We start from the raw sequence: 24132 nt of genomic DNA, 5'->3' as shown, positions 1-24132 counted from the left end.
CCAGGTGAATTAGTAGTTGCTCAAAGATCCTGAAGGAGAAGAAACTGCCCTTTCAATAAAAGTAGCTTTTAGGTCCAGAGAGACTAAATAAAGAGAACAATTCTCTTCTGTAGAAGGATGGCATAAGAGGGGATATCTTTGCCTTTCCACTGCGGAGCCAGTGATCACTCCCAGTACTTTTCAATCATAAAAACTGTATTTGTGCCTTTGATGATATACTGCAGAACGTATTTGTGGTGAATACCAAAGCACAGACAGTTTTCACATTTCCAGAGTAATCTTCAAACTTTAGTCAGTCCATCCCATAAACTCCACAAAACAGGTGTGTTTTAAGAGCAAAGAGCAGCAACAGTTGATTAGACCACGCAGGGCTTCAAGCTTAAAAGCCAAGCAGTGGAACTTGTTACCCTGAGAGATGGAGCAGTTCTTGGATGTCTGGATCTCCAGCTCAAGCAGGATAAGAGAAAAAAGATTTCATTGCTTCTGTTGACTTAGCAACATCACAATAGCAAACGCAAGGCAAACGCTTGTTAGTAGTGGAATGCCCCATGGGTAGGAAATATTAGGGACAGTGCTGCCTCTCCTATGCAGCTGCATGCAAGTTAACTAGCATTGCAGCAGGGTAGTAGCTGCAAGGGAATTAGAGTCTGACAGGAGATATGAGAGAAGTTTGATAGAGAAATTCATCCCTCTTTGGACAGTATTGAAGAGTAGGACTGAGGACTGTATGTACTTCTGTATCTTTCCCCTGTTGAACTGCTGTAGGTTGGAACTAAATTTTAAATATCTGTTCGGGGGGAGGGGTGGGGGAGTGGGGAGAAAGGCCAGCTGTCTCATAACTGGTTTAAGCAACTTTATTGCAAAACTATATGAAACAGCTACTAGTTTCTCCCTTCAGGTCATCATAATTTCCAGGGCTACTTATGAATGGTGTTTAGTTGGACCTCTGAATTCTAAGACTACTTATTCGTTTATCATTTTGAAATTATGTGTGTTCCTAGACCACAGGTAGTTATTGCCTGTCAATAAGAGTTAATATTGAAATTGTTTCCTGCAATAGTAATAATAATTATACATCTGTTCAACGGAAGCAAATATAATAAAAAATAGGAGTATGTTACAGCAGAATTCATTCATTTGACAGGATATCATATCCACTAACATAAATAAAGTTAAATAAAACATATGCTTTACATCAAAAAGAAAAAAAAAGATGACCCAGGTGCAGCTATGCAGAGGTGTTGAAGGCTTTCAGTTTTGTACAAGTCATGGACAGATGTATTTCCAGCTGTAGGTGTCAGCTTTTTGGAGGAAGTTCCATGTTAGCAAATGGCAGCTTTCTCTGCTCTTCATCAGGCCATTTGTTCAGTTTGGTTTTATTTATGTCAGAAGTGATTTGTACAATTGCACGGGGTATAATTCTGACTTTGTTGGTGGTGTACATCACCATAGGATTTGGCTTAGTGGATATCCTTGCACATCTGCAGCTGACAGATCTTGGGGAGGGAATGGGTTCACCTGGAATCTGTGCACAAACACATCTGTGTATATTCAGTTGGTCCAGTTCTGTTTTAAAATACACAAAAATTGAAATTTCACCTCTGCTAAGGACATGAGGTTTATATGATCATCTGGTTGGTTTGTCGGTCAGTACTTCTCTAATGACAGGGTTTGAACCCACTGGCTAATTCCAGCCAAAAATCTAAAACACACTTAAGCTCCTGCAGCGTCTGTGAGATTTTTTGGCTGGGGAGAGAGATCCAAGTTGGTGTTCCATTGGGGAAATGGTGGGATATTGCAGTTGCCAGAGGCTCCACTGGGCAGGAAGGAGCCCATCAAACAACACCCGCAGCCCACCCGACTTCCTCGCTGGGCAAAGTGTGTCAGGAAAACACTGGGAGAGCTCGGGCTACTGCCTGAGAATTTGTTTTCAGCGGAGTTAGTATATCCTCAAAACCCTGAAAACTTCCGTATGACTTTTATTTAGTAGCATTAGACTTCATCAATCTGTCCTTTAGCTCTCCTTGTTGGAAAATTGAGCAGAGGTACTTCAGAGGCATATTGCCAGATTAATTAACTTTTTTAAACATTTAGAGAATAATGAATAGAATAATGAATAGGTAATAAATAATATAAATGGAAGTTCAATATTAAAATTTTAGGATTAATTCAGAGACATCCGTCATTCCAAATCTCAACATTGAAGCATCCAAGCTACTTAAAAAAAACCCACAAACAGACAAATAACAAAACGAACAACAACAACAAAACAAAGCAAGTCTTTGATTTCTTTAAAGCCAAATGTGTTGTTTCATTTAAAAGGAAAAAAAAAAACCAAAACAGCAGAGGAGGATGAGATAAAATGACCTCCTGCAGACCCTGGACTCCTAAAAACCATTCTGCATTCATATTGATATTTGAGAGTGCCCTGCTACAAAGGAGCGTCTCCTGCTCTGTGAATCTGGTTTTTCCCCTTGCCACAGCAGCACTAGGCTGAGTGGTAAAGCTCTATTTTTAATGGCTCTTTCCACATCTCTATAAGATTCCATATTTGGGGGTGCAGAGGATCTTTCTTCCAGAAAAATAACCATGAAATTATCTGCATTTTGAAAGAAATGTGAAAAAAATCCCAATGTGACATTATTGGTAGACATCTACATTCAGATGTCAACAGGACGCTTTTCTGTTCTCCTTTGTGTTGTAATAATGCTCCACTGGTAAGGTACAACATGAAAGGCTGCTCTTTAGATTTGAGTATAATACTGTGTGGAGCAGAAACACAGTAATGAAAATAGTATTTCCAAGCAGAACCATTGAAGGCAGATTATGATCTTTTTTGGAAAGCCTGTATTGGTCCATTTCTTGGGTAATTAGTCAGCACACAAGTACTTTGTCTTCCAGACGTACACAGTGTGGATTTGAAATTAGAATCTAGCTTTCTGCTTTTGTCTACAATGGACAGCATTAAAAACAGATGAAAATAACAGTAATAGAATTGAAAAGGATGTTGCACATAGTTTTATGTATATATTCCATTTTCTATATCATTCATATGTTCTAGTGCTACATGAAGAATTTGAAATTGAGTTGTATGTTCCTGAGCCTGAGCCATATTTTGCTTTTGTTCCACTCAAGGCATCATGCTGAGTTTTAGGGAAGTGAGGAGGGTGATGAATGAAATTTAAATCTGTCATTTTATTCACTGATTTATTTCTCCTGCTACCAATATTTGTTGATGGTGATTCAATTAAGTAAGCTTAGTTTCTAGCTCCTCCTGTTCTTGCTTTGTTAATTAATTAGTGTTCCGCTTCTGGCTGAGCAGCGACATTTCTTATCAAAAGGTCATTTTGAAAGGTAAGGATTGGCAAATTATTTGTAATCAATAATGCTTTTTGCCAAACATCTTTGAGTGGATTGTCAAACCTTTGGTGTTATTTTATGTGTGCATCTTCCTGCAGGAACAGCTTTCTGTAAGTGGCAGTTGCTGGTGTCAGACGCACAGGGATTTCTCTCCCTGGTGTTGTAGGTCAGGGGATTAAGCAGCACTTTGGGTAGAATTGTCAAAAAGGACAAAAGGCCATAAGGACAAGTAAGTGAGGCACCGAACCCATCATCCTTGATGGATCTTTCTCTACAAAAAACTTCTGAAGAGGAAGCTGTAAGTGGAAAATGGTATTGGTCATGGGAAGACTAACGTAAAGTGCCCATCCAGTGTAGTGTGGGACAGATGAAACCAGGAGGGTTTCATCCTAGGCAGGAGGGCAGACCCCGTCCTACTGCCACCTGCCATCATTAGTGGCCTTGCCAGCAAAAGGTGCCTGTAGGGTTCCAGGCTGGCCATGGGGCTGGCCCTAGCCATGCTGAGGACAGCAGTGCCCAAATGGTGACTACCTGTGGTGCTGCTGAGCCTCTGGCTGCCCCAGAAGCCGATTTCAGTTGGCAAAAGGCAGGTATTAAAAAGTAAGTGTAGCCCCATAATGCAGAAGCTACTGAAGTTAATTTCTTCACAGTTGATTTTCTGTCCCAATGAGGACTACTAAGCGAGTGCACTCAAAATTTGCATCTTCCTTTTCATTTCCCCTTTGAAGTTAAACAAGCTGAGAGAGAGGCAGGTGGAGTCCATGAGATGCAAGACAAGTGCAGAACAACTTTGGCTGCCCCATGTGTTCATGGCCTTCAAACAGGTTCTTATGCAGGCTAAGGCAAAATTTGAGAAACCCTCAGCCTCAACAGAAGCTTGTCAGAGGAAGTTTTTAAGGAACAAAAGAAGAGTTGCTAAATTTGATGGAGTTCAGCATCATTTGTACGTGTAACTAGAAGCAGAAAGTACATCCTTATGTATGCGTTTATGTGCTTGCATACCTACACAAACTTCTTCTAGAACAAATGTTTATCAAGAAGCATCATGACTAATTTACAGTTTGTAAATAAAAGCAATTTAATTTTTATTTGACACTGGAAGCTGAAATGTAATCTTCAGAAATTAACACCAATTTGAATTTGGTGCATATATTAGCTTGTACAAGGCTGTAGGTTAAACCCTCATGCCTTGTAACGCCAAATCTATATGCAGAACCAAAACTGCACTGCAAGTTACATTAAAAATTATATTTCTTGAAGTATAAATATCGACTTCTATTCCGGGTAGGTCTGAAGACACAGAAAAGACCAGCAAAATGTTAACACACAAATTTAGAATATAGCTTCAGGATAATTTTCTTCTAGTAGAACTAAGAGATGCTTTGAGCAGCAGTGAGAAAGGTGGTATTATATAAAAGTATTTGGAAGTTATTCTTTGACGAAGGAGATCCCAGGAGCAATACTTTGGCTCCACTGAAACCAGTAGCTGAATGGCTTAACTTAACAGAGCTGTGACTTCAGTTCCATGATCCAGTCACTAGATTATGTGACAAGTTACTTTTCCCTTACAGTGAATCAACTATAAATTTGAATCAGTATTACAGAGAACAAATGAATGCCTCTTCTTTAAATTCCCCCTGTACAGCTCCCGTAGGCCATGGTTTCACTACTTAAAGTTCTCATTGGTTTGGCTCAACATCCTGCTGAGCTGATATGATGTCACTGCATGTACATCAAGGTGTGTCTCCAGATCATCGTTACTTGACAAACAGCATACATAGCTAGAGATGTACTGACTCTTAGTTTTTAAGTGAGACATAAAGACAAGAAGTTCATTGACTGAAATTTAATTTATATTTCCATATTTCAATCTCTGCCAAAGTTGATATCATGAGAGCTTCAGAGAGAAGCAGGATTATGTTTTTATTTTCTTATTCAGAAAATATATAGCTATTCCATTATTGAGAAGGAATTTTTTTTCTCTCATTGGAAGGTGCTAGGAATATACTTTTCCCTTTTACACTTTCCCTTCTGTACTTCATGATTATTAAAACTAAAACAATTCAAGAAGTAAAAATTCATGCCTTAAATAAAACCTTCTCCTTAAGCATTCAGTGTTAAATAAAGTAAGCAGTAACATCCTCCTCTTTGATGTTCAGAGCTAGGCAAACAGAAGTGGATAAGCTCTATTTATTTGCATGTATCCTCAGCTGCCTTCACTTCTCTTTCATACCACATTAATACCTGGAAATGGGAACTGCTTTTATTTCAGGGTAGCAGGTGCTTCCTCTGCTGTCACAGGCTCCACTAGTCTTTTCTGTTTGGTGGCACCAGGGGATATTTCAGGGAGAGCTAATTTGTCCAAGATCATGCAAACAACCTTCGTGGCTTTGTGCTCATTGCTCCAGGTTATGTTCCCTGCCTCTGTCTGTATAATTTAAAGGTAATTGGCAAACCCCACCTTTCAAACCAGATTCAGTACTGGTAGAAAGAGTTTAGCTGGTGAGCACTATTTCCAATCAACATTTTGCTCATAGAGGTGAATATGTAGTGTAAGCATTACCTGCCCAAGCCACCCGCATCCCACACTTTGTGTTCTGTACTGAGGACCCTGCAAGCAGTCAAAATGGGGATGGGGAAGCTGAGTTATTTACGCTTTCCTGTGTGCCTTTAGTGTACGTCTTCTGTCTTTGCCAAAGAGTGTTTGGCAAAGAAGAGACTCTTCCACAGAAGAAGAGGCTGTTCCACAGCATCGGGCAGGTACCTGTGCTGGGGGGAGCCCAGCCCTGTGCTGGGTGGTACTGAACTGGGCTATTGAGTTCCAGTGCTGGTTTGGCAATTCTTTGATAATACGATCAGAGAAAAGGGATTCACTCAGAAAGGAATCCATAGAAATAGGTCCTTGTCAGAGACCCAGTTAGTTTGGGTATGAGTGGAGAAATTCATGATGGTGTATGTTCACTGATCCCCAAACTAGACTAAGTAAAGACGCACATTTGCTATGTCATCTGCATAGAGGGGAAATATCTTTAGTGTACAGGCCTCATCATCCCTGGCACTGCAGTAGCTATTCAGACTCTGTCCATCTCTCCACATGCTACTGGAAGAGTCCCTCCACAGCCAGAATCTAGCAGGCTGAATAAGCAGCCAGAACTAATTCAGATCATGCTGGAGCAAATTGATCTAATTATGTGACTGACCAGATGTAAGAACTAGAAGGGAAACCCCCTCAGTGGGGCAGACTGGGACCACTGAATACTGGAAAAAAAGATCTCTGAAGTGCAGAAGAGAGGCACTTTCCCACTCACCGTACCTTGAAGTTAACAGAGGAGTCAGGCTGAGCCAGACTTTCATGCTATTTCAGTGTTATGTTAAAGTGCCATCTCTTCTTAAAATCTTTCCCGATGCACATCACACCCACATTGCCCCAGCCCTCAAAATACAGGAGGGTGGAAGAGCAGGGAAATGCCTATTTCTAGGTGTATCTAGAGTAAGAGAAAGTAAGTTTTCCCTCCTGCTGTGACAGCATTAATAATAAAAAGGAGAAGGGATTTAACCTTGCATATTTATTAAGTATCACAGTGGATGTGCAGCATACAGTACAATAACTAACTCTGACAGTGCCTTCTGGTATGTGAGCTGGTGCAAGCAGGTAGATAGATACCTCTAGGGAGCCTACTTTGGAGGTTAAAATCAGACATGGCTCAGGCATATGGAAGTAACAGAGAAAAGGACAGTGGGAGGAAACAAGTGGTTTTGCCCTTCTAGAGAGTATGATTAATGGTCTTTTTGGTGGTAGGACTGCATTAAAATCTGAGCCTACATAGCTTCTGCCCTCAGAGCATTTTAATCAGGTAGTATGTGATACTGGAAGATGATCAGGGCAGGTCACCAACTCACATGCCAAACTGTAATCCTAATTAGAGGTTCCAGTTATCTTTTTTGGCAGCCATTGTGAAGGTGGTGATTAGAGCAGCTTTGGAGGAGACTAGGTTCAGAGGGGTTACGGGGCCATGACTCTGAGAATGAGGTGTCTTCTGTGGTGACATGGCCTTTTCTTTAATGTCATTGTGCCTCCTGTGCGCACATAGGGAGAATGGTGACATGGCACCCACAGCAGTGAGCAGTGCACAGGGCAGGTGGCTTCAGTAAAGGCCTGGCCACACAAGTGTGTCTTTACTTGTTCAGAGGTTGAAATGATGGGGACAGGAGGGCATGATGTCATTCTGCCAGCCTATTCTCATGAGCATGTAGTGCAAGTGCAGAGGGGCATTTTGTTAGGCTATCTCACCAAGCTTAATGGGAAATGTCCTACGCAGAGTCTTCAGTAATGCCCACCTCTCCAACAAGAATTCCTACCTGGAACTATTGCTGATCTACGGCATGAGAAATGCTCTGCCTTCACGTAGGCATTTTGTGAGAACATGATGTATGATTTTTCCTTGCGAGATAAGATTTTGAGATTCCCTTTGTTTTGTTTTTTTATCTACAAGGTAGCTTAGGGTCAATGAGCTAGTAAAGCTTATGTTGCTGTTGACCTAGGTAAAGCATCAAATTAGCAAGAAATCCAAGTGTCCCTCCACTCCTATTTAAGGTTTTTCAGATCAGTCATTTTGGACCGATTCCTATGCACCAACTTCTGAAGTACCGCAACAGAATATGTAGTTTCATTATGGCATGTTCATTACTTGGGTGCTGAAAGTACTCAGCTTCTCAGCAGCTCCACAACACATGAAACGTGGTGACAGAATCTCACTGAGATCTCGGGCTTTACTAGCTGAAATAGTTGAATAGCAGTCCTTGTAGACGCTTTCAGCTTAAAAGGGTATTGGCATTGTGTAACACAGGGAAAGAAAATTTCAGTACTTTCATTATGGAATTAGTAAAATTCTGATTGACCAAAAAGTGAATCTGTAAGATCAAGAGCTGATAATGTGGGGATTTGTCTCATTCTCAATGTCTGAACATTCTGCTAAATGTTTTTGCTATAAAATCTTTAGTGTCAGTTTTGATTAGTTTGAACTCAGGTCACCCCATAACTGTTTTGTCTCTTACTCTCTTACTCCCTACTCATCTCAACCACAAAAAGTGTTTTTCTTTTTGCTATCATAAGGTGATTTATCTCTATACATAAAAATACTTTTTTACTATTTCTATTGAGCCTCTTTATCGCTTATTGTTTCGGTGGTTTATTTGAAGCTTAAAATATTTATAGAAAGAAATTATATAAATCACTTCCAGAGAATGCTGTACAGTGATATCTCATAAACGCTGCTAGCATCAGCACAATACAAGAAGTTAATTTGCACAAGGTTAACCTGACAAGCTCTGGGACTGGTACATTCTGCTTAATCTTAAATGACAAAGAGTTATTAATTTTATGTAGTTTTTATTTTCACATTAACTTTCTCTTCTGCAAAGCATTATTACTTTCCCATTGTTCGTAATGCTGTAGTCCTTTTAGTTAGGGCTTTTTTTTTTTTTAATGCTGTAGTCCTTTTAGTTCTCTACAGAGGAAGATGTGGTGCCTTCCTGAAGAGCTTACTCTTACTACACAGACAAGATAGGTAGAAAGAGGGGACACTAGAGAGTGGTGTGATTTGTCAAAGGTCACACCACAAGCCGTCAGCAGAGTGAGAAGCAGAATCTAAATCGCTTGACCCTCATTCCAGTGCCATACCTAGTGACCATTCTGACTCTTAATATGTCGCTGTTCTTATTGTTCTTTTTTTATAGTTCGGGATCGGGTACGATCAAAAATGGAGAGAGATATTTTGGCAGAAGTGAATCATCCTTTCATAGTCAAGCTTCATTATGGTAACTATAATAACATATAATTCCTGTTTGTTCTTAAATTGGTTGGGGAATTGTGAGTAGATGTGTTATAATTTCATGCAGATACCCCCTGTCTACTTATGACTGTCTCTAACAAAGTCGTAGAGTCTACCTGTGTGAAATTCTTCATTTATGCTAAAGGAGAATTTCAGTATAAGTAGGTTTTAGCCATTCCTTCATCAAAATACATTTGTCATAAAGTCTGATGTGATAGATAGTGCTGGTGGGGTAGTTGGTGAGTACACATCTGCCAACCCTCTCACCTGCTGTCAGGTATCATTTAGAAAACTAGAGAATCTGAATAACAACTGGTTTTAATAATCAGCACCAGTCCAAATTTGTGTATGTGTGTACATGGATGTGGTGTCTTGCTGGAGTCGCCTCCTGCCTCCCCAGCTCCCCAAGGAGCCCCATTATTACTGTAAAGGGTCTTCTGAGGACATTTTGGATATCTCTTCTTCCACAGGCCTGGGAGCTTCTTTCTATGCCTAGCCTTCAGTGACTCCTGGTGCCTTGTGCAGTGGAAAGCAATATTAACTCATAAGTGCTTAGCATGAAACTTAATATATTAGTAATGCATTGTTGTCTCCCAACTGATACCATTTTTCCCATAGTCTAAGTTTGATTGCTTGGTTGTGTACAGAAATTAAATTTTTCTCCTCTCAAACTGCTGAAATGACAGGGAAGCTAATGACATGAATTACACACTGCTAGTCAACAAGATTCATATTTTGGAGACTTTTATCTTGATTCAAACTTCCAACCTCTCCATCCTTTTCTAATGCAGCATTTCAAACAGAAGGAAAATTGTATCTAATACTAGATTTCCTGCGGGGAGGAGATCTTTTCACAAGACTCTCCAAAGAGGTAAGCTGATAGATTTTTAACTTAGAAATGAAAGACTCTCCTGGATTTCCAGAACTTTGATTAAGTTGGTGGGAATATTCCTGCAATATGTATGTAATAGAATGGTATCATCTTGTATCTTTAAGAGGCTTCTTAATGATTGTATTTGAATTATGCCATTAGTAATGCAGCAGATAGCATTTAAGCATCACTGTTGGAGAAAACTGCACCACTAATAAGCCATCCTCATAACAAAATAGCCCCAGACTCATTGCTTGCAAAATGTATCTTGCATGTGATGAGAAGCAGTCTGAGAAATCAATCCCCAATACATTTTGCCCTGGAGACAGGCACAGAACCACTGGAAAAACACAACCACTGCCAGCAGAAAGAAGAGATGGCTGTAGGCCAGGGCTGACCCCTCTAGCAAGGATGCAAACAGCAGAGCATCAGCCAGTGAGCAGCAGAAGAGCCATCCCCTGCAGTAGCTGCTGGGAGCAGGTCAGAGGCTATGCACCGTGCCGACTGGGGCTTGGAGGTTGGCTGTCACAGCCCTCACCTGCTCTCCTGCCTGCCTGGGGGCAGCTGCTGCTTCCATCACCTCGCTTGGCTCCTACCCTTTCCCTGTCCTCTTGCAGCTCCTGCCTCTGGAGGTGCTGCTGCTGGAGAAGGAGGCAGCCAGGAAACAGTCCAAACTTGAGTCTTGCTAATGCCTCTAGAGAGCAGCAGTGATAGGCGTTCTCGGTTCATTTCGCACTTGCCTCTGTCTCCAAATGCCCCTGTCTGCATTGCTTGAAGCGGTGCATCCTCCTGCACTTAGCCTCAGAGGGGGCCCTGCAGGCAGTACAGAAGGCTTCAGGGAGGATGCCTGCCACCCTGGGGCTTGGTTGAGCCCCAGCGTTCTCTCTCTCCAACATGATGTCCCCAGCCCTTGGTCTCTTTCTAGGGTGTGACGGGAGGGGTGCCTGCAACCACCTAACACACAATCTTTACAGATAAGGTAGGGACCTTTCAAATGCCATCTTGAAGGGCAGCTATGTTCCCTCTTCTTGGTTCGCAGAGTTACCGGTAGACTAAAACAGCTGTGAAACAGCACTTTTATTCAAAAGTTCCGTGACTCTTTTTTTTTTTTTTTTTTCCCATCTGTTTCCTGGTTTAGTGACATGCTGCACACTTCTGTGTGCGCCATAGCTTCGGGAGGATCCCAAGTATTCGTTTTCAAGGCAGACATTAGCAACAGGTTTATTACACTGCCATGTACTGATACTTAGTACATGGCAGCAGTTATTTTTTATCAGGAGGAAAAAGATTAAAGAATGTAAAAATATTCTTGTGCTGTTTTGTCATTAAATCAGGCTTTGTTAACGAGGCAGCATGCTGCCATAGCAAGGGCCTTTCCTGTTTCGTGGAAGAAGAGAGAACTGACTCTTGGCTACAGAGGGCAGTTACCCGTTCTGCAGAGTCAGGAAGCTCGAAAGTGAAAGAGAACAGCTGAGATTTTGTACTCCTTTAAAATTTCACATTTTTCCCAAGGCTTTTCCACTGCAGTGTACCAAATTCTCTGCTTTAAACTATGAAGCATGAGTCCTCTTAACTTGACAGTCCTTTTACATACTTCTTTTCTCAGTGATTGCAGCTCATCTTGTGTACCCATACTTTGCAGCTGTTTAGTGGCAAGGTACTGCAAGGGAAAAAAATATGGGAAAGCTTGTTCTGCTTGAAATTTGTTACTTATGGTATCAATGGTATTGATTTCAGTGGACTTTCAGTCAGATCCCATATACTAGAGCATGTGTACATACAAAGCTTGTCTCTCTCCTGCTTTTTCTTTGAGACATCTGACTTTACCTAGATGTATCTGTATAGATCAGGTTTCCCGTGATTCTGTTGATTTCACTGCTTGCCTACATTGTTTATTTTAAACCTTATAAATAATTTAAATTTATTTTGATAATTAATGCAATTTTTATGTTCAGACCAATTAAATTTTTAGTCAGAGGTTTTGCTGGTGTATCATTTTTCTTTCTAGCCTTTGCAGTGATACACTTAATTAAATAATGTGACATCTGTTCTCTGAATCTTCTCTTTTTGCTCCCAGCCCTCTGCAGCTTCTCAGAGCACTCGAGTATTGTGGCTGTCCCTTCCAAGACCAGAGACTCAATTTTAAAAATGAGCTCAGCAACTTCTATTGTAGATATTACATGACATGTAAATTTGTATTGAGCTGACTCATTTTACTTCTGTCATAAATAGTATTCACACTTGTGTATCCAATGTATCAGCTTCTCTTTCTTCATTATTATGGTTGTACGTATTGAAATTTAATTAAAGAAAACACCTGGGATATAATGAAAATTAAACCAAAGAGGTTTCTTGCCATCTGAGTTTTTTCAAGCTTGGTGTTTTTTCAGTTGCAGAAGTTTCTTCCCACCTAAAACAGAGCTTTCAGTGTTAGCAGTATCCATAGCTGCTATAGAAAGGAAACAACTGCCCTCAGTTTAGACCTCATCAAGTCCTGGATGTTAGACAATTCAATACTGCTTAGGGCATCTGCACTGAGATTCCTTGAACCCTCAATGCATGGGGTTTTAAATCCATCTCCAAGTCTCTTCATGCTGTGTATTCTGCTAGGATGTGGAAGCATTTCACTTCCCAAAGAGGTTACCCCATATTATTTTGTGGGAATTTGGTAGCCAAATGCCAAGATTTTAGCAAATTAAGAGATATGAAAGAAATGAGAGCTGCACTAAATGTATTGAATTTTGCCATTCATTTCCAAAGGCTAAGGAGTTAGAACCATATTCGTATTATTACGACATGATGTCATGTAACCAGATCAAACAGATGAATGAGAGCAACATGTTTTAAGGAATAGAAGTACTCAACAGATTACGTTTTGTTTTATAAGGAGAATCTGGAAGAATTGTTAATGTGAGCTCAAACTGTAGAAAATTGAACCTGATATGATGGCCCTTCTTGCATTCCTGAGTTAGACAATTCCTTCCCCATGTCTTTTAATGCAAGCCAGCCCACCACTGTCCAGTAAATAGATGTGTTCTCTTCTTTCTCTCTAGGTGATGTTTACAGAAGAGGATGTCAAGTTCTACTTAGCTGAGCTGGCCTTGGCATTAGACCATCTCCATGGTCTTGGAATTATTTACAGGGATCTAAAACCAGAAAAGTAAGTTAACAAGAAAGAGTGAACCAAAACATAAGTACGTGAGCTTTTAGGTCATTTTTGCTCCTTGTCACACGAGCAAGTCAAAAGGTGCCAGAGGCTGTGCCTTCCTTCTTATACGTAAGGCTCTACATGAAGACCCTTGCCATGAGCGGTAGGGTCTTCCTATCATATCATTTTAGTATGAGGCAAAATATTTTGACCGTGCACCATTATGAAGGGACCTCCGTGTGCCTGGCCTTCAGTTCAGTAAATGATCTCAGCATGGCATTTAGATCTCTGTGTCTTTGACTTCAGTGCCACTGTTCTCGATTTGCAGCATTTAGTCTCGCCTTCCCCTTGCTTTGGTGTAAAGCGCTCAAAGCAACTGTGCTTCCAGCTCATACAAAATAGGTTGTGGCACCATTCAGTTTTATTGTAGCCATTGCTTAAAGTAAATGAGCATCTCTGAAAACTAGTGTGCATATTAGCTCATGAGGCACGTGATAATCAGGATTTTAAACCCACTTTGTTATTAATATTAATGATCCAAAATATTTTCCCAATAATTATTCTCCCTTACATTTGCAGCTATTTTCTATTCCTGATGTGCTGTTATGGAGCATTTTTCGTTCTCTGTTTTATTTGCAGTACATCAGTAGACTAAATTACTCTCTGAGTGCGATCACTGGGAGTGACATGATACTGTTTTTATTTCATGCCACTTGCCTGTTTCTTTGCCTGCATCTTCTGTGTCAGCTTTAATAAAACAGGCTACAGCATTTCAAAGTTACCAGCCTTTTTAATGTAATGGTGGTTGTAATTTAAAAAAGATGACCACTGAGGGCAGTCTGTTTGGCTGTTGCTTACACTTCCAAAGTTTAACAGCAGAGCAGCCTTTTCCTTCTGTGACATGAAATTTAAAAATATCCAGCTCTTTCTTTGAAATGGAGTGCTATTGTTTTCACACTCATGGATAAACTAAGAGACCAAAAGTGATGGAAGGTGGACTTCATAGGTGAGAATTTGAAGGAGAGGAGATTTATCTGCAATACCATACTGTCTGATTTAAATTTTAAATCCAATTTTATGTTTTGGTTAAAAAAATAATAGTAGTAGTACTGTATGAATTCATATAGATGTATGTAGTGAGAGTCCTTTGGGCTAGAGACCCTTTCACAGGTGACTGAAATTCCCAGTCTTGCTTATTTATGCAACCAAAACTGACAAAGAGAGTCTTTGGCAAATACAGGAAGTCATCCTACAAATTAAACAACTGAAGGGAGAATGGTACCAGTTTGTTACTAGTGTGAAAGGCAGGTAGGGAGCAGTCACACCATAGCTGCCACTGCTGCATGCTGCTTCATTGTCTGCCAGCAGCTCTTCAGTTTCAACATCATTCTGAATTGCTGTTTTATTCATTCAGCATCAACGAACATGTACATGATAGAATAACTCCAGTTATAGGTTTTGAGTTTCAAACTTTGTTTATAGTGAGCATTAGTATGAATCACGCAATACTTTTCTTTCTGGTGTTAGATGAAGCTGTTTTTCAAGCTAACACGTGACATATGAAGCTGCTATTAGAAGGTATCCAAATAAGAGCCTGTATATTCAACTATAACTCACAGTGCTGTTTCATTTATAGGCACATGCCGTATTTTTTTGCTTTAGGAGAAGTTTGAAACTGAGGAGGAAAGTGCATGTGGAAACTATTCACTGTATTTGAGATACTGAGAACCTGATTTTTAGTGTTCTTAGAATTGAGTGTCACTTTGTGTTTCAAAGCACATCTTTCAATTACTTCAGTTGCAAGTGAGAGCACTTAAAATTTCTTCAGACCAAACTGCAGTGCCTCAAATCAGGGATCAGTGAATTGAGAAATTAGAGCTCACCCAAGGAGGTGACATTGATTTGCCATTGTTACACAGAAGCATGTCGAAAAGGAATGTACTCTAGGTTTAGAGTTGAAAAGGAACAAATGGAATCCAGCTCTCTGGGCATTTATGTCTAAGCTGAAACCAGCCAGCCATGCCCCTCACTGTTCTACTCTGCTAAAATCCCTGGGTATTACCTTTTCTGCCTGTTCTCTGCAAGAAAACAAAAACTATCGTCATGTAACTAAAGACATACATACAGTGAGATTACTGTGTAAATTTAAGATGGCAGCCCTTATTCTTATATTTTCTAACTTTTGATTATATGGTTTATGGTCTTTGATGTACAGTTAAAAAGATACCAATGATACAGTTGAATCTGGATACAGCTGTCATAGTATAAAATTAGTTTACATGAATATAATTATTGTTGTACAGGAAAGAGAATGACCCAGACTGGTATAACTCAAGTTTGTACCTGGGGATAAATCAAGTAATCTGTTTGATTGAAAACCACATCCTTTAAAAATAGCTTTATATATAAATGCAAAGTCTGTGTGTAGTCATGCTTAGGACAGCAGGTCAGTAAACGCAGTTTGAAGATTTGTGAGGGTTGATCCTGAGGCTAAAATGTTGTTATTGTTTTGAAACAAAGAACTGGTTGACAATGACAGTATCCTGTAAAAACACTCAAACTTAAACTGAACAAATAAAATGGAAAAATCTCATAGTGAGATGATATCGCTCAATGGGATTATAGCCTAGTTTAAGCTTTAAAAGTAGCCTACTACTTATGTTTTTTATAATTTCAAAATTTGGTTTAGAGGAAAGATTTTTCTCAAGCCTGAATCACATTAACAACTTCTCTTTTTTCCCTTCCACAAAATAATACTAGTTTATTTCAGATTAGCCGATCCTGCAAACCATAGCTAAAGTAATTGTCATTGTCACAATAAAATTTCTACTACAGGCAGTGTGGGATAAAAAGGAATTGTAGAACAATAAAGATAAGAAGAGAAGGCAAAGTATGATCAAATACTGTTAGTTTCTACAGTCAAACTATTTGTCTGTTGTTGTAATTTGGATGCTTAGAAGCAGGTACATTTGCTTCTTAATGTCACTCTAAGCTAATTCAGTGCAACGGCTATCTTTCTTCTCACTGCTAGCATATTATTTTCTTTTTACATCAAATGTAATTTTCAGTTCATAATTGTAGTGTTATATGTGTTGGCAGATGGCAAACATGGAAACACCCAGCTGTCCAAAGGGTGCTGCCAGGGGCCACAGGGGAAACTGCAGGCAGCTGAGGGTACTGTGTGAGGGTGATTAGGGAACATGAGACAGAGGAGGGACTGTAGATCAAATTTTAGGGGGTATAGGATAAACAACGATAGGAAACCAGGATCCATTTATGTTGCTGCTCTTGCAAACAGTGTGAGAAAGTCTGTTGTATGCTGCTGTCCGACTTAACCTAAGACAGTATTATCGGTCTGATAGCTGTATTGGTATTGCTTCCATCCCTTTAACGAGGGTAAGGTATGAACCCTCTGATGAGGGCAAAGGTATGAAAAAACATGTATACCTAGAAAAACAGCATGGATTTTCAGTAGGAAATCTATGATCTTAAGGTCTTTTCCAACCCTAGCTGTTCTATGCTCCTGTGAAATATAATAACAATGTTTCTTGGGAAAACCCCACAACCTTTGAATTGCATTGTTATTCACAGGGGCTTTCTGGGTATGGGGCAAAGTGTTGGGTTATTTCTGTGAGCTGTACTCTCCCTTAGTGTTTTTCTAGAGCCAGGTCTGTGGAATTGATATGTTCAAGCTCACATCCACACTGGCAGGTGTTTTATTCTGCTCTTTTCTGAAGCACAAGCCTCTCGCTTATGGATTGCAGTCACAATAATGCATTTAAATATATCTGTTATAGGCTAGTACATCAAGAAATCTGGAGAGAAAGAAGAGAGGTAAAGATGCTTTTATCAAAAAGAAAAAGCTTTAATTATTGAACATGTAGTAGTGACTCAGCTGCTGGCCTTTGTTTGATGAATTACACAATAACAGTATGTTCTAAACACACAAATGAATGACACAAGATCATCTCTTTTCAATTATGTTTCAGTATAGAGACAAGCTTTCACAAAAGTATAGCCCAATGTGTTTGTTTCACTTTGTCTTATTTTCTTCTTGAATAATTGGACTAAAGTGACTCTCTAAGAGAAGGGAAATATAAAAAATAGCTGACACCTCGCTAGGCCATTTTGAAAAGAGAAATATACTAAATCTAAGTAGAACTGAAGAAACACCACCCTCATTACGGTTGGTATTTATAAGCAGAAAAATTACCAAAAAAATCATTATTTTTTAGATTCACTGTTCGTTCTTGTTTCAATAAAAACTAGCACTGCTTTTTGTGAACTACAGTCATTTTTCTCACAGAAATGTTGGAGTGTCTTTGTGAGAATATGATATGTTGGCAGGTGGCAAACGTGAGAACTCTCGAACTTAGTTTCCAGGCTGTATTTGCATTTATGCTTCCAGGCAGAATAAGTTAGCAGGGGCTGAGATCCATGCAGTTAGGCTGTGGCTAGTCATTGTGCTCTATGGTCACTTTTATTATGTCAGCATGAACCTAACTACCTGTGCAGTTAATTTTAGTTCCAGTGAGTACAAGCAATTATTTGTGTGCTTACCTTTATTATTATGAGAAGACCAGAAAACCTGTAGTTCCTTCTCCTGCTGGAAGCAGATACTCTGCAGCTGTGTGCTTTGCACACTGTTCATTCTGAGCTCAGCTTGCATGCCCACCCTGAGCATGCTCTATGGATTAAGGAGGAGTCTCACCAGGCAACTGCCGCAGGCCACGCGGCATGAGATTAGACAGACCTTTGAGGATCGTTTTTCTTTATGGAGGCATATAATCCACTGAGGGTTTGTTTACACATGTATTTGAGTCTTGCATATCTTCTTACCAGTTTTAAGCATGTTTTATTCATGTTTGCTAACTGCACTGTCTGCCTAATGAATGAATTTTTTTTGCTTTACAGCATTCTTCTTGATGAAGAGGGCCACATTAAGATAACAGGTATGTGAGGGAAAAATTTATAAGCTGATTTTTTTTCTGCAGTATGTTCCATGCATCTTGGTCTTTGCTTGGAAAGAGTTTTCTTACAAAAACTCAGAAGCCAGAAGAGTGTGAGTGTTGGGCTTCTCTGGCAATTCGTCAAGCACCCATGCTGCACAGTACATAGAGAATATAGCATATTCTTGGTAAAGTTGTGCTCTTGAAGCATGTACTCTTGGCTGCTTACCACTGTGGATGGAAGAATGCTTCCAATATGTCTGCTTACTCCAGATTAAATTATCTGAATTACAGCTGTGCAGAGGACACCTGGAAAGGCATCCCTTTGCCATCCTGGCCATCCTTTTCACTGGTCTCCACCTAGGATTATTATTCCTAATGCTTTGGTTATCTAAGCAAAATCCTTACCAGCATTATCTTCACCAAATTTGAAGTGCGTATCTCTGCTTATTTAAACTCTTTCTTCTGCTTTGGGCCAGAATCTCGTTCTGAGCAGAGAAAATTATAAGCCTATTTTCAGGATGTATTAACAAATGCCACCCAGGCACTCCATATCAGCCCGGCTTCAGCACACACACATCTGTGGCCTTTCTGCACAGAGTGCAGCACTAGCTTCCTTGGCTAGTGCGTGTGATTTGTTTGAACAGTTTGAGTGAGCAAAAGCTTAAATAATCGTTTTTATAGACCTGACAAGTCTTTTTTTGTTTCAATTTATTTAGATTTTGGTCTGAGTAAAGAAGCCATCGACCATGACAAGAGAGCGTACTCATTCTGTGGGACAATAGAGTACATGGCCCCGGAGGTGGTCAACCGACGAGGACACACACAGAGTGCCGACTGGTGGTCTTTTGGCGTCCTCATGGTAGTGGAAGAGTTGTGTTTGTTTGTTGAAAGGGTGGCTGTAGGAGTGATCAGATCCCTCAGATAAAAAGTACTGCTTTCAGCAATTAAGGGTTGATAGAAAAGTAGATGTGTAGTGATTGCTTGGTCATTTTCATTGCACCAGTGATAGCAAACCAGCTGCTCCTGGCAGTAGATAAGGTAGCATTTGGCCCCAGATTCTCTCTCTTCCTTCTTACAGTCCTTTGCTGTCTCAGTTGGTTACCGTGAGCCATAAATATTTCTACTGCACAGAAACAGGGTAGGGCAAGCTCAGAAGAGCACAAGCATTTCAGAAGAAACACCCACCTAGTTACTAACCTGGTTCCTGTTAGTTAACAATTTCCCAAGCAGCAATGTTCAGATGCTAAGAACATCCTCTTAGAGAAACTCAGAAATTTACTCTTTTCTTCTACAAAATATAAATTTAAAGGGCCATATTTTAGACAGCACTCCAAATGTTTTGCAGGACCTCAGTGGTTCTTTTGCCATTCATCTCTCTTCTTCACATCAGCATTGATGACTCTTGCTCCACTAGTGAGAGTCAGGTAATTTTTGAACTGGTGGTGGGTCTCCTGTCGTCTTATTAGTTTGTGGGAGACTGTGACTAACAAACCTCACTCTCTCTTCTCCTGGTGGGAAAAGAAAACAAATACATGCAAGCACCACATCATCCTCCTATCTTCTTCTGTACCATTTTGCTATGTCTTGATTATGACTAGTTTGGGATGTTTGCTTTGTCATCAGTGCATGCTGAAGATGGTTTTAAAATTATGTATGTGAAACAGTTCTAAAATTACTGCTGTTCACAAGGGGAAAATCACCAGAAACAGACACAATTGTATCAGCTGGCACAGAGGGATAGTTAGGAATCCATCGTTTTCTTACATGTCTTTACATTGGATTAACTACACAAAAGTTGCAATTTTTCCCCACTGTTGCTTAACCTTTATGAGTCCTGCAAGCTATTCTGGAGGTAGTTTAAATGGAATCAATATGAGAAACTGCTAATTCATTCTTTATGCATGAAAAAATCAATGAAAATTTAGTTAAAATGCAGTATGAATTTACCAAAAAATCAGTCATGGTAGATTAATCTGGTATTTTACTTGGTGAGATAGCCATCTTTTTCTAAACAAAGTAAATGAGGTGGATCTCATGTGTGTGCCTCTGTTATAAAAAATAGTATTTGATACAGTTTTGCAGGGGAAATTAATTAGTTGAAGATGGTCCAAAGATGATATAGTGCCTATACCATCTATGAACACATCACAGGGAAAAGCACCACAAAGAGAAAGGAGCTGTTTCAGCTAAAGAGTAATGTTGCCCCAAGAGCAGGTAGGAGTAAACTTACCGTGAAATGTAGCTAGCCTGGAAATTAGAAGCAAGCTCCTTGCTGTTTAAGAAGTAAGGCCCTGGGAAACACTTCCTGAGAAGAGCTCAGCAAGAGATACCTGACTACGGTGGAGCTGCTTGGCTTATGAGAAGAACCCAGTAACATCCTCCTGAGTGCTGTAGTATTTGACATTGGGATGAAGTGTCAGGAAAGTTTTTCAGAGAGGTTTGAGCCCTCCTCAAGCCAGCCATCTAAGATCAGCTGTTTGGATGCTAACCTGGTCCCTCCTGCACCCATTCAGCCTCTTCAGAGTGTGCTGCCATTGTTGCTGAGGAGGACAAACAGAAGATCAAGGAGAAGCTGGTTTGTGGCAGAAGCTGGTAGTGATTTTTTAAAAGCTATATGAATGCTGTAGGGTTTTTGAAGCAGTTATTCCCAGGGTTGTTTTATCAAGCATAGCGCTGTCCCTTGAGCTTAGACACCATGCATTTATTACTCTTACAGGGATATTCAGATAACAAAGGTGCTGCTACTCTCTTCCAAAGTGTACAAACTGCAGGTCTACCCAAGCATTCAATGCAAGGCCACCAACAGGCACTGCTGCTGTGGCTTACATTGCACCTCTCCATGGTTATCATGGCTCCCCTGCAGAACCAGGGTGGAAGCATAAATTAATGTAGCAATTAATGTAGCAATGTAGCTCCATTTCATATATGGAAGCTATTTTAGGTAGCTGTATATTACCCTACATACCCCAGTCCATAGAGTATATTTAAATATTTTTAACACAAAGTAGACAACTGGTGCCACCAAAGGAAGTAAGGATAGGAAGTGATGTGAAAACTAGTGAAAATTTTGGGTTGGGAGGGCCTTCATTGCTGATCTAGCTGGTTGAAAGCAGTTAATCCAAGTAAATATTGTAATTTATTACCCGAATTTAAAAATGGAACATCCCTGTCTCCTATGGCCACAAACTCATTTGTGGTTGCTCAGCACTTCTGAACCCTGTGTATTTATTCAGGCAAATCAATAGGTTATGTCTCATATAATAAATATATCCCAAACCTTTAATTTTTTTTTTATTATATATTTAGTTTCAGATGATAGCTGTGCCTTCTCACTATCTGTGTCCAGTTAAATGATGGTGTATTTGGTGTATAGATTGTTTTTTCTTTCACCTGCTAATGAATTCAGCCCCTTCCCCCTGTTTTTTGCTAGGCTTTCTTTTTCTTTTTCTCCCATTTCTTTTCACACCTCCGCCCCCGAGGGACTTAATGTATCAGAATTAGAAAGATAAGAATCCATATAAAAGGAGATGAGTTAGAGTAAAAGATTTTTAACTGTAAGCTAATGCTTTAAGCCTTTGACTGCTACCCGACATCTTAGAGAAAAATAGCTCTAATCAGTTCAATTTTTTTTTCCTTTGTAACAATTAAATTGTTGGGACAGAAAAGGAGTATTTCCATACACTAAATGTGTGGGAGGATTTTGCGATGCTGTCTTTCGCTGTGCTTGTTTCTCCTTGTTTTTCTTGGTCTGTCACTTGTATGTTCTATTAGGGAAGCTCTTTTTTTGCCAGTCTGAAAAACCAAAGATAATTAAATGGTATCCAAATGAATTATTAGCATTTTGCTCTAAGTAATTTGCAGTATGGTGTGAAATATACAAAGAAAATATACCAGTTGGTGAAATATGCATAGATTCAAGGGAAGTGAATGTGATAGTGTAATTTTCTTACCTAAAATTTTGATTACAAGAGGGAACATATTAAGTAAATAGTGGTAAAATGGCCTGTAACCTAGCCATCAGATCAGAACAACAACCAAATACTCTCTTGTCTGGTCTATTCTGTGAAGAGAGATTAATGCTACAGTATGAAGTTAGGTTGTGCTAGTAGGCCTTTGCCAACCTGCATTAACTAGGGCACAGGCTAAAATCAAACCAAATGATCCTTGAAGGCAGCCTTAAATGTGGCATTTTGTGATTCTTAGTATCAAAGCAAACTTGGCTGAGAAAGACTAACTTCTGGTCTTGACTTATTAATTATGAATTATTTTATTAATTATTATTTAGTGAGAGTTTTACTGTCAACAATGGTAAGGTTTCATTTACCACCGGCTAAGCCTTTGGCACAGGCCACAGAACTAAAACTATTATCTACTCTATTCGTTTGCTGGTAGCTTAGGATGTGTCAGCAGGTATAGTTATACAGATCTTGATATTCATCCTTTCCAAGCATTCCAGAAGACAATACCTGCCTCTCATTTAATATGTGGTGATGACTGCTGGGACCCCTGTACAATGTTGTGCTGGTGATTTTATCAAGACCAGGCAGATTTCATTTTCTGCCTTCCTACATCTTACTCGTTGCATTGGAGATTTTGGATAGGAAATACTCTACAAAAGCTTTGCATCAAGATACCTGCATGAATAAACGATTGACTTAAATTGTCAGAAAGTTGTGTACATGACTAATAACTTCTCAGCTATGCTGCAAGAGTCTTGATGCCCACACTGCCATCTCTGAAGCCAAATAAACTGGTTTGCACAATATAACATGCATATATATAACATAATATAACAGGTCTCTTGTAAGACCTCCCAAAGCCGTGGTTCTGTAGTTCATCATACCAGGTGATTTACCAGGCCACAGATCTCATGTATCTGTTTCAGTTTAGGAAGAAAACACTGTACACCTTTGAGAGCCATGTGAGCAGAGGGGAATATAATTAGAGAAAAAAAGGAGTGTGATGACTCAGTAGGCAGTCCCAAATAAAAAGAAATGAGTTTATACTTGTCAGCAATGTAGTGAGTGTGTAAGTAGTGCCTTTCTTGCTGAATATTGGTACAGAACAGAAGTCAAGGTTGGAGGGAGGCACAGCCTTCTAAACTACTAGCTAACAGAAGGTGGCCCTCCAGAATACTTGGGAAGCAAAGTCGTTGCGAGGCAAGGAGCAAACAGATAGTTTATACAGATGGGGAGAAGGGGAGGGTGAAAACTGAGTCTCCCAGCAAAACTATACAGTCTGCTTTAATACCCAAAAATACTACAGTGCTTCTTCACACCTAGGCTCAGCTCCCCTTCAACCTGCTGTGACCCATACAATCCTGTATTTGTGTGCAAGGGTGTTAACAGCAAGTGCTCACTTCTGTTTGCATGTTTCAGTTTAGCAAGATTTTTGTTTTTGCAAAAATAAGCAGGAAAACAGGTTGTTGTGCAGTAAAGTGGTATCTTTAACTGGTGAGATTAAATATTTTAATTTGAGTTTTGTTTCAGTCTTGTTATTTCATTTTAACCTACAATAGGTTTAATCAGGACTGCACTTGAGAAACCAATGCTTTCTTACAGCTGCTGCTTAGCTGAGTTCCTTGAAGTAAAAAGCTCTGGTACATTTAACTCATGCAGCTGCCTTTCACTTTAAATATTGATGTTAAGTGCATTTCTTCTGAATCTGAATTAATCTCAACATTAGACTTGCGTACTTGTAGACGTGTGATAACAAAGTGCTAGCCATTAAAGCAGCACAGTGAATATTCCCTGCAGCCTCCAGGACCATCATTTCCCCTGCTCCCTTTTGCAACTTAAATTTCTGTTTTGATTCCTTCTTTCCCTCTTGGACACTGCATCTGAATTTCTTGCCTTCAGGTTTCTTGGCCCCTTGCAGCCGCAGTGTGTTTGCAGATCTTTCTGTGATATCTCGGTGGGTGGGAACTACAGTCGTCTTTTCCCACATAGTCACTGACCAAAGAGTGGCTTG

At 39.8% G+C, this 24132-nt stretch overlaps 1 protein-coding gene across 3 annotated transcripts in view; it reads left to right on the top strand.

Moving 5' to 3' along the window:
• The window catches only part of RPS6KA2 (ribosomal protein S6 kinase A2), a 280539-nt gene that overhangs the window by 205767 nt on the left and 50640 nt on the right, over positions 1-24132 (top strand). For all 3 annotated transcript variants that reach the window (XM_030499206.1, XM_030499204.1, XM_030499205.1), the window contains 5 exons: positions 9097-9177; positions 9983-10062; positions 13116-13222; positions 18125-18162; positions 18879-19021. In XM_030499206.1, the coding sequence (XP_030355066.1) occupies positions 9097-9177; positions 9983-10062; positions 13116-13222; positions 18125-18162; positions 18879-19021 (449 nt within the window). The remainder of the gene's footprint in view (positions 1-9096; positions 9178-9982; positions 10063-13115; positions 13223-18124; positions 18163-18878; positions 19022-24132) is intronic.

The sequence above is a fragment of the Strigops habroptila genome, chromosome 10, assembly GCF_004027225.2.
Source record: "Strigops habroptila isolate Jane chromosome 10, bStrHab1.2.pri, whole genome shotgun sequence".
Taxonomy (NCBI): Eukaryota; Metazoa; Chordata; class Aves; order Psittaciformes; family Psittacidae; genus Strigops; species Strigops habroptila.
This window is presented reverse-complemented; position numbering and strand designations above follow the sequence as displayed.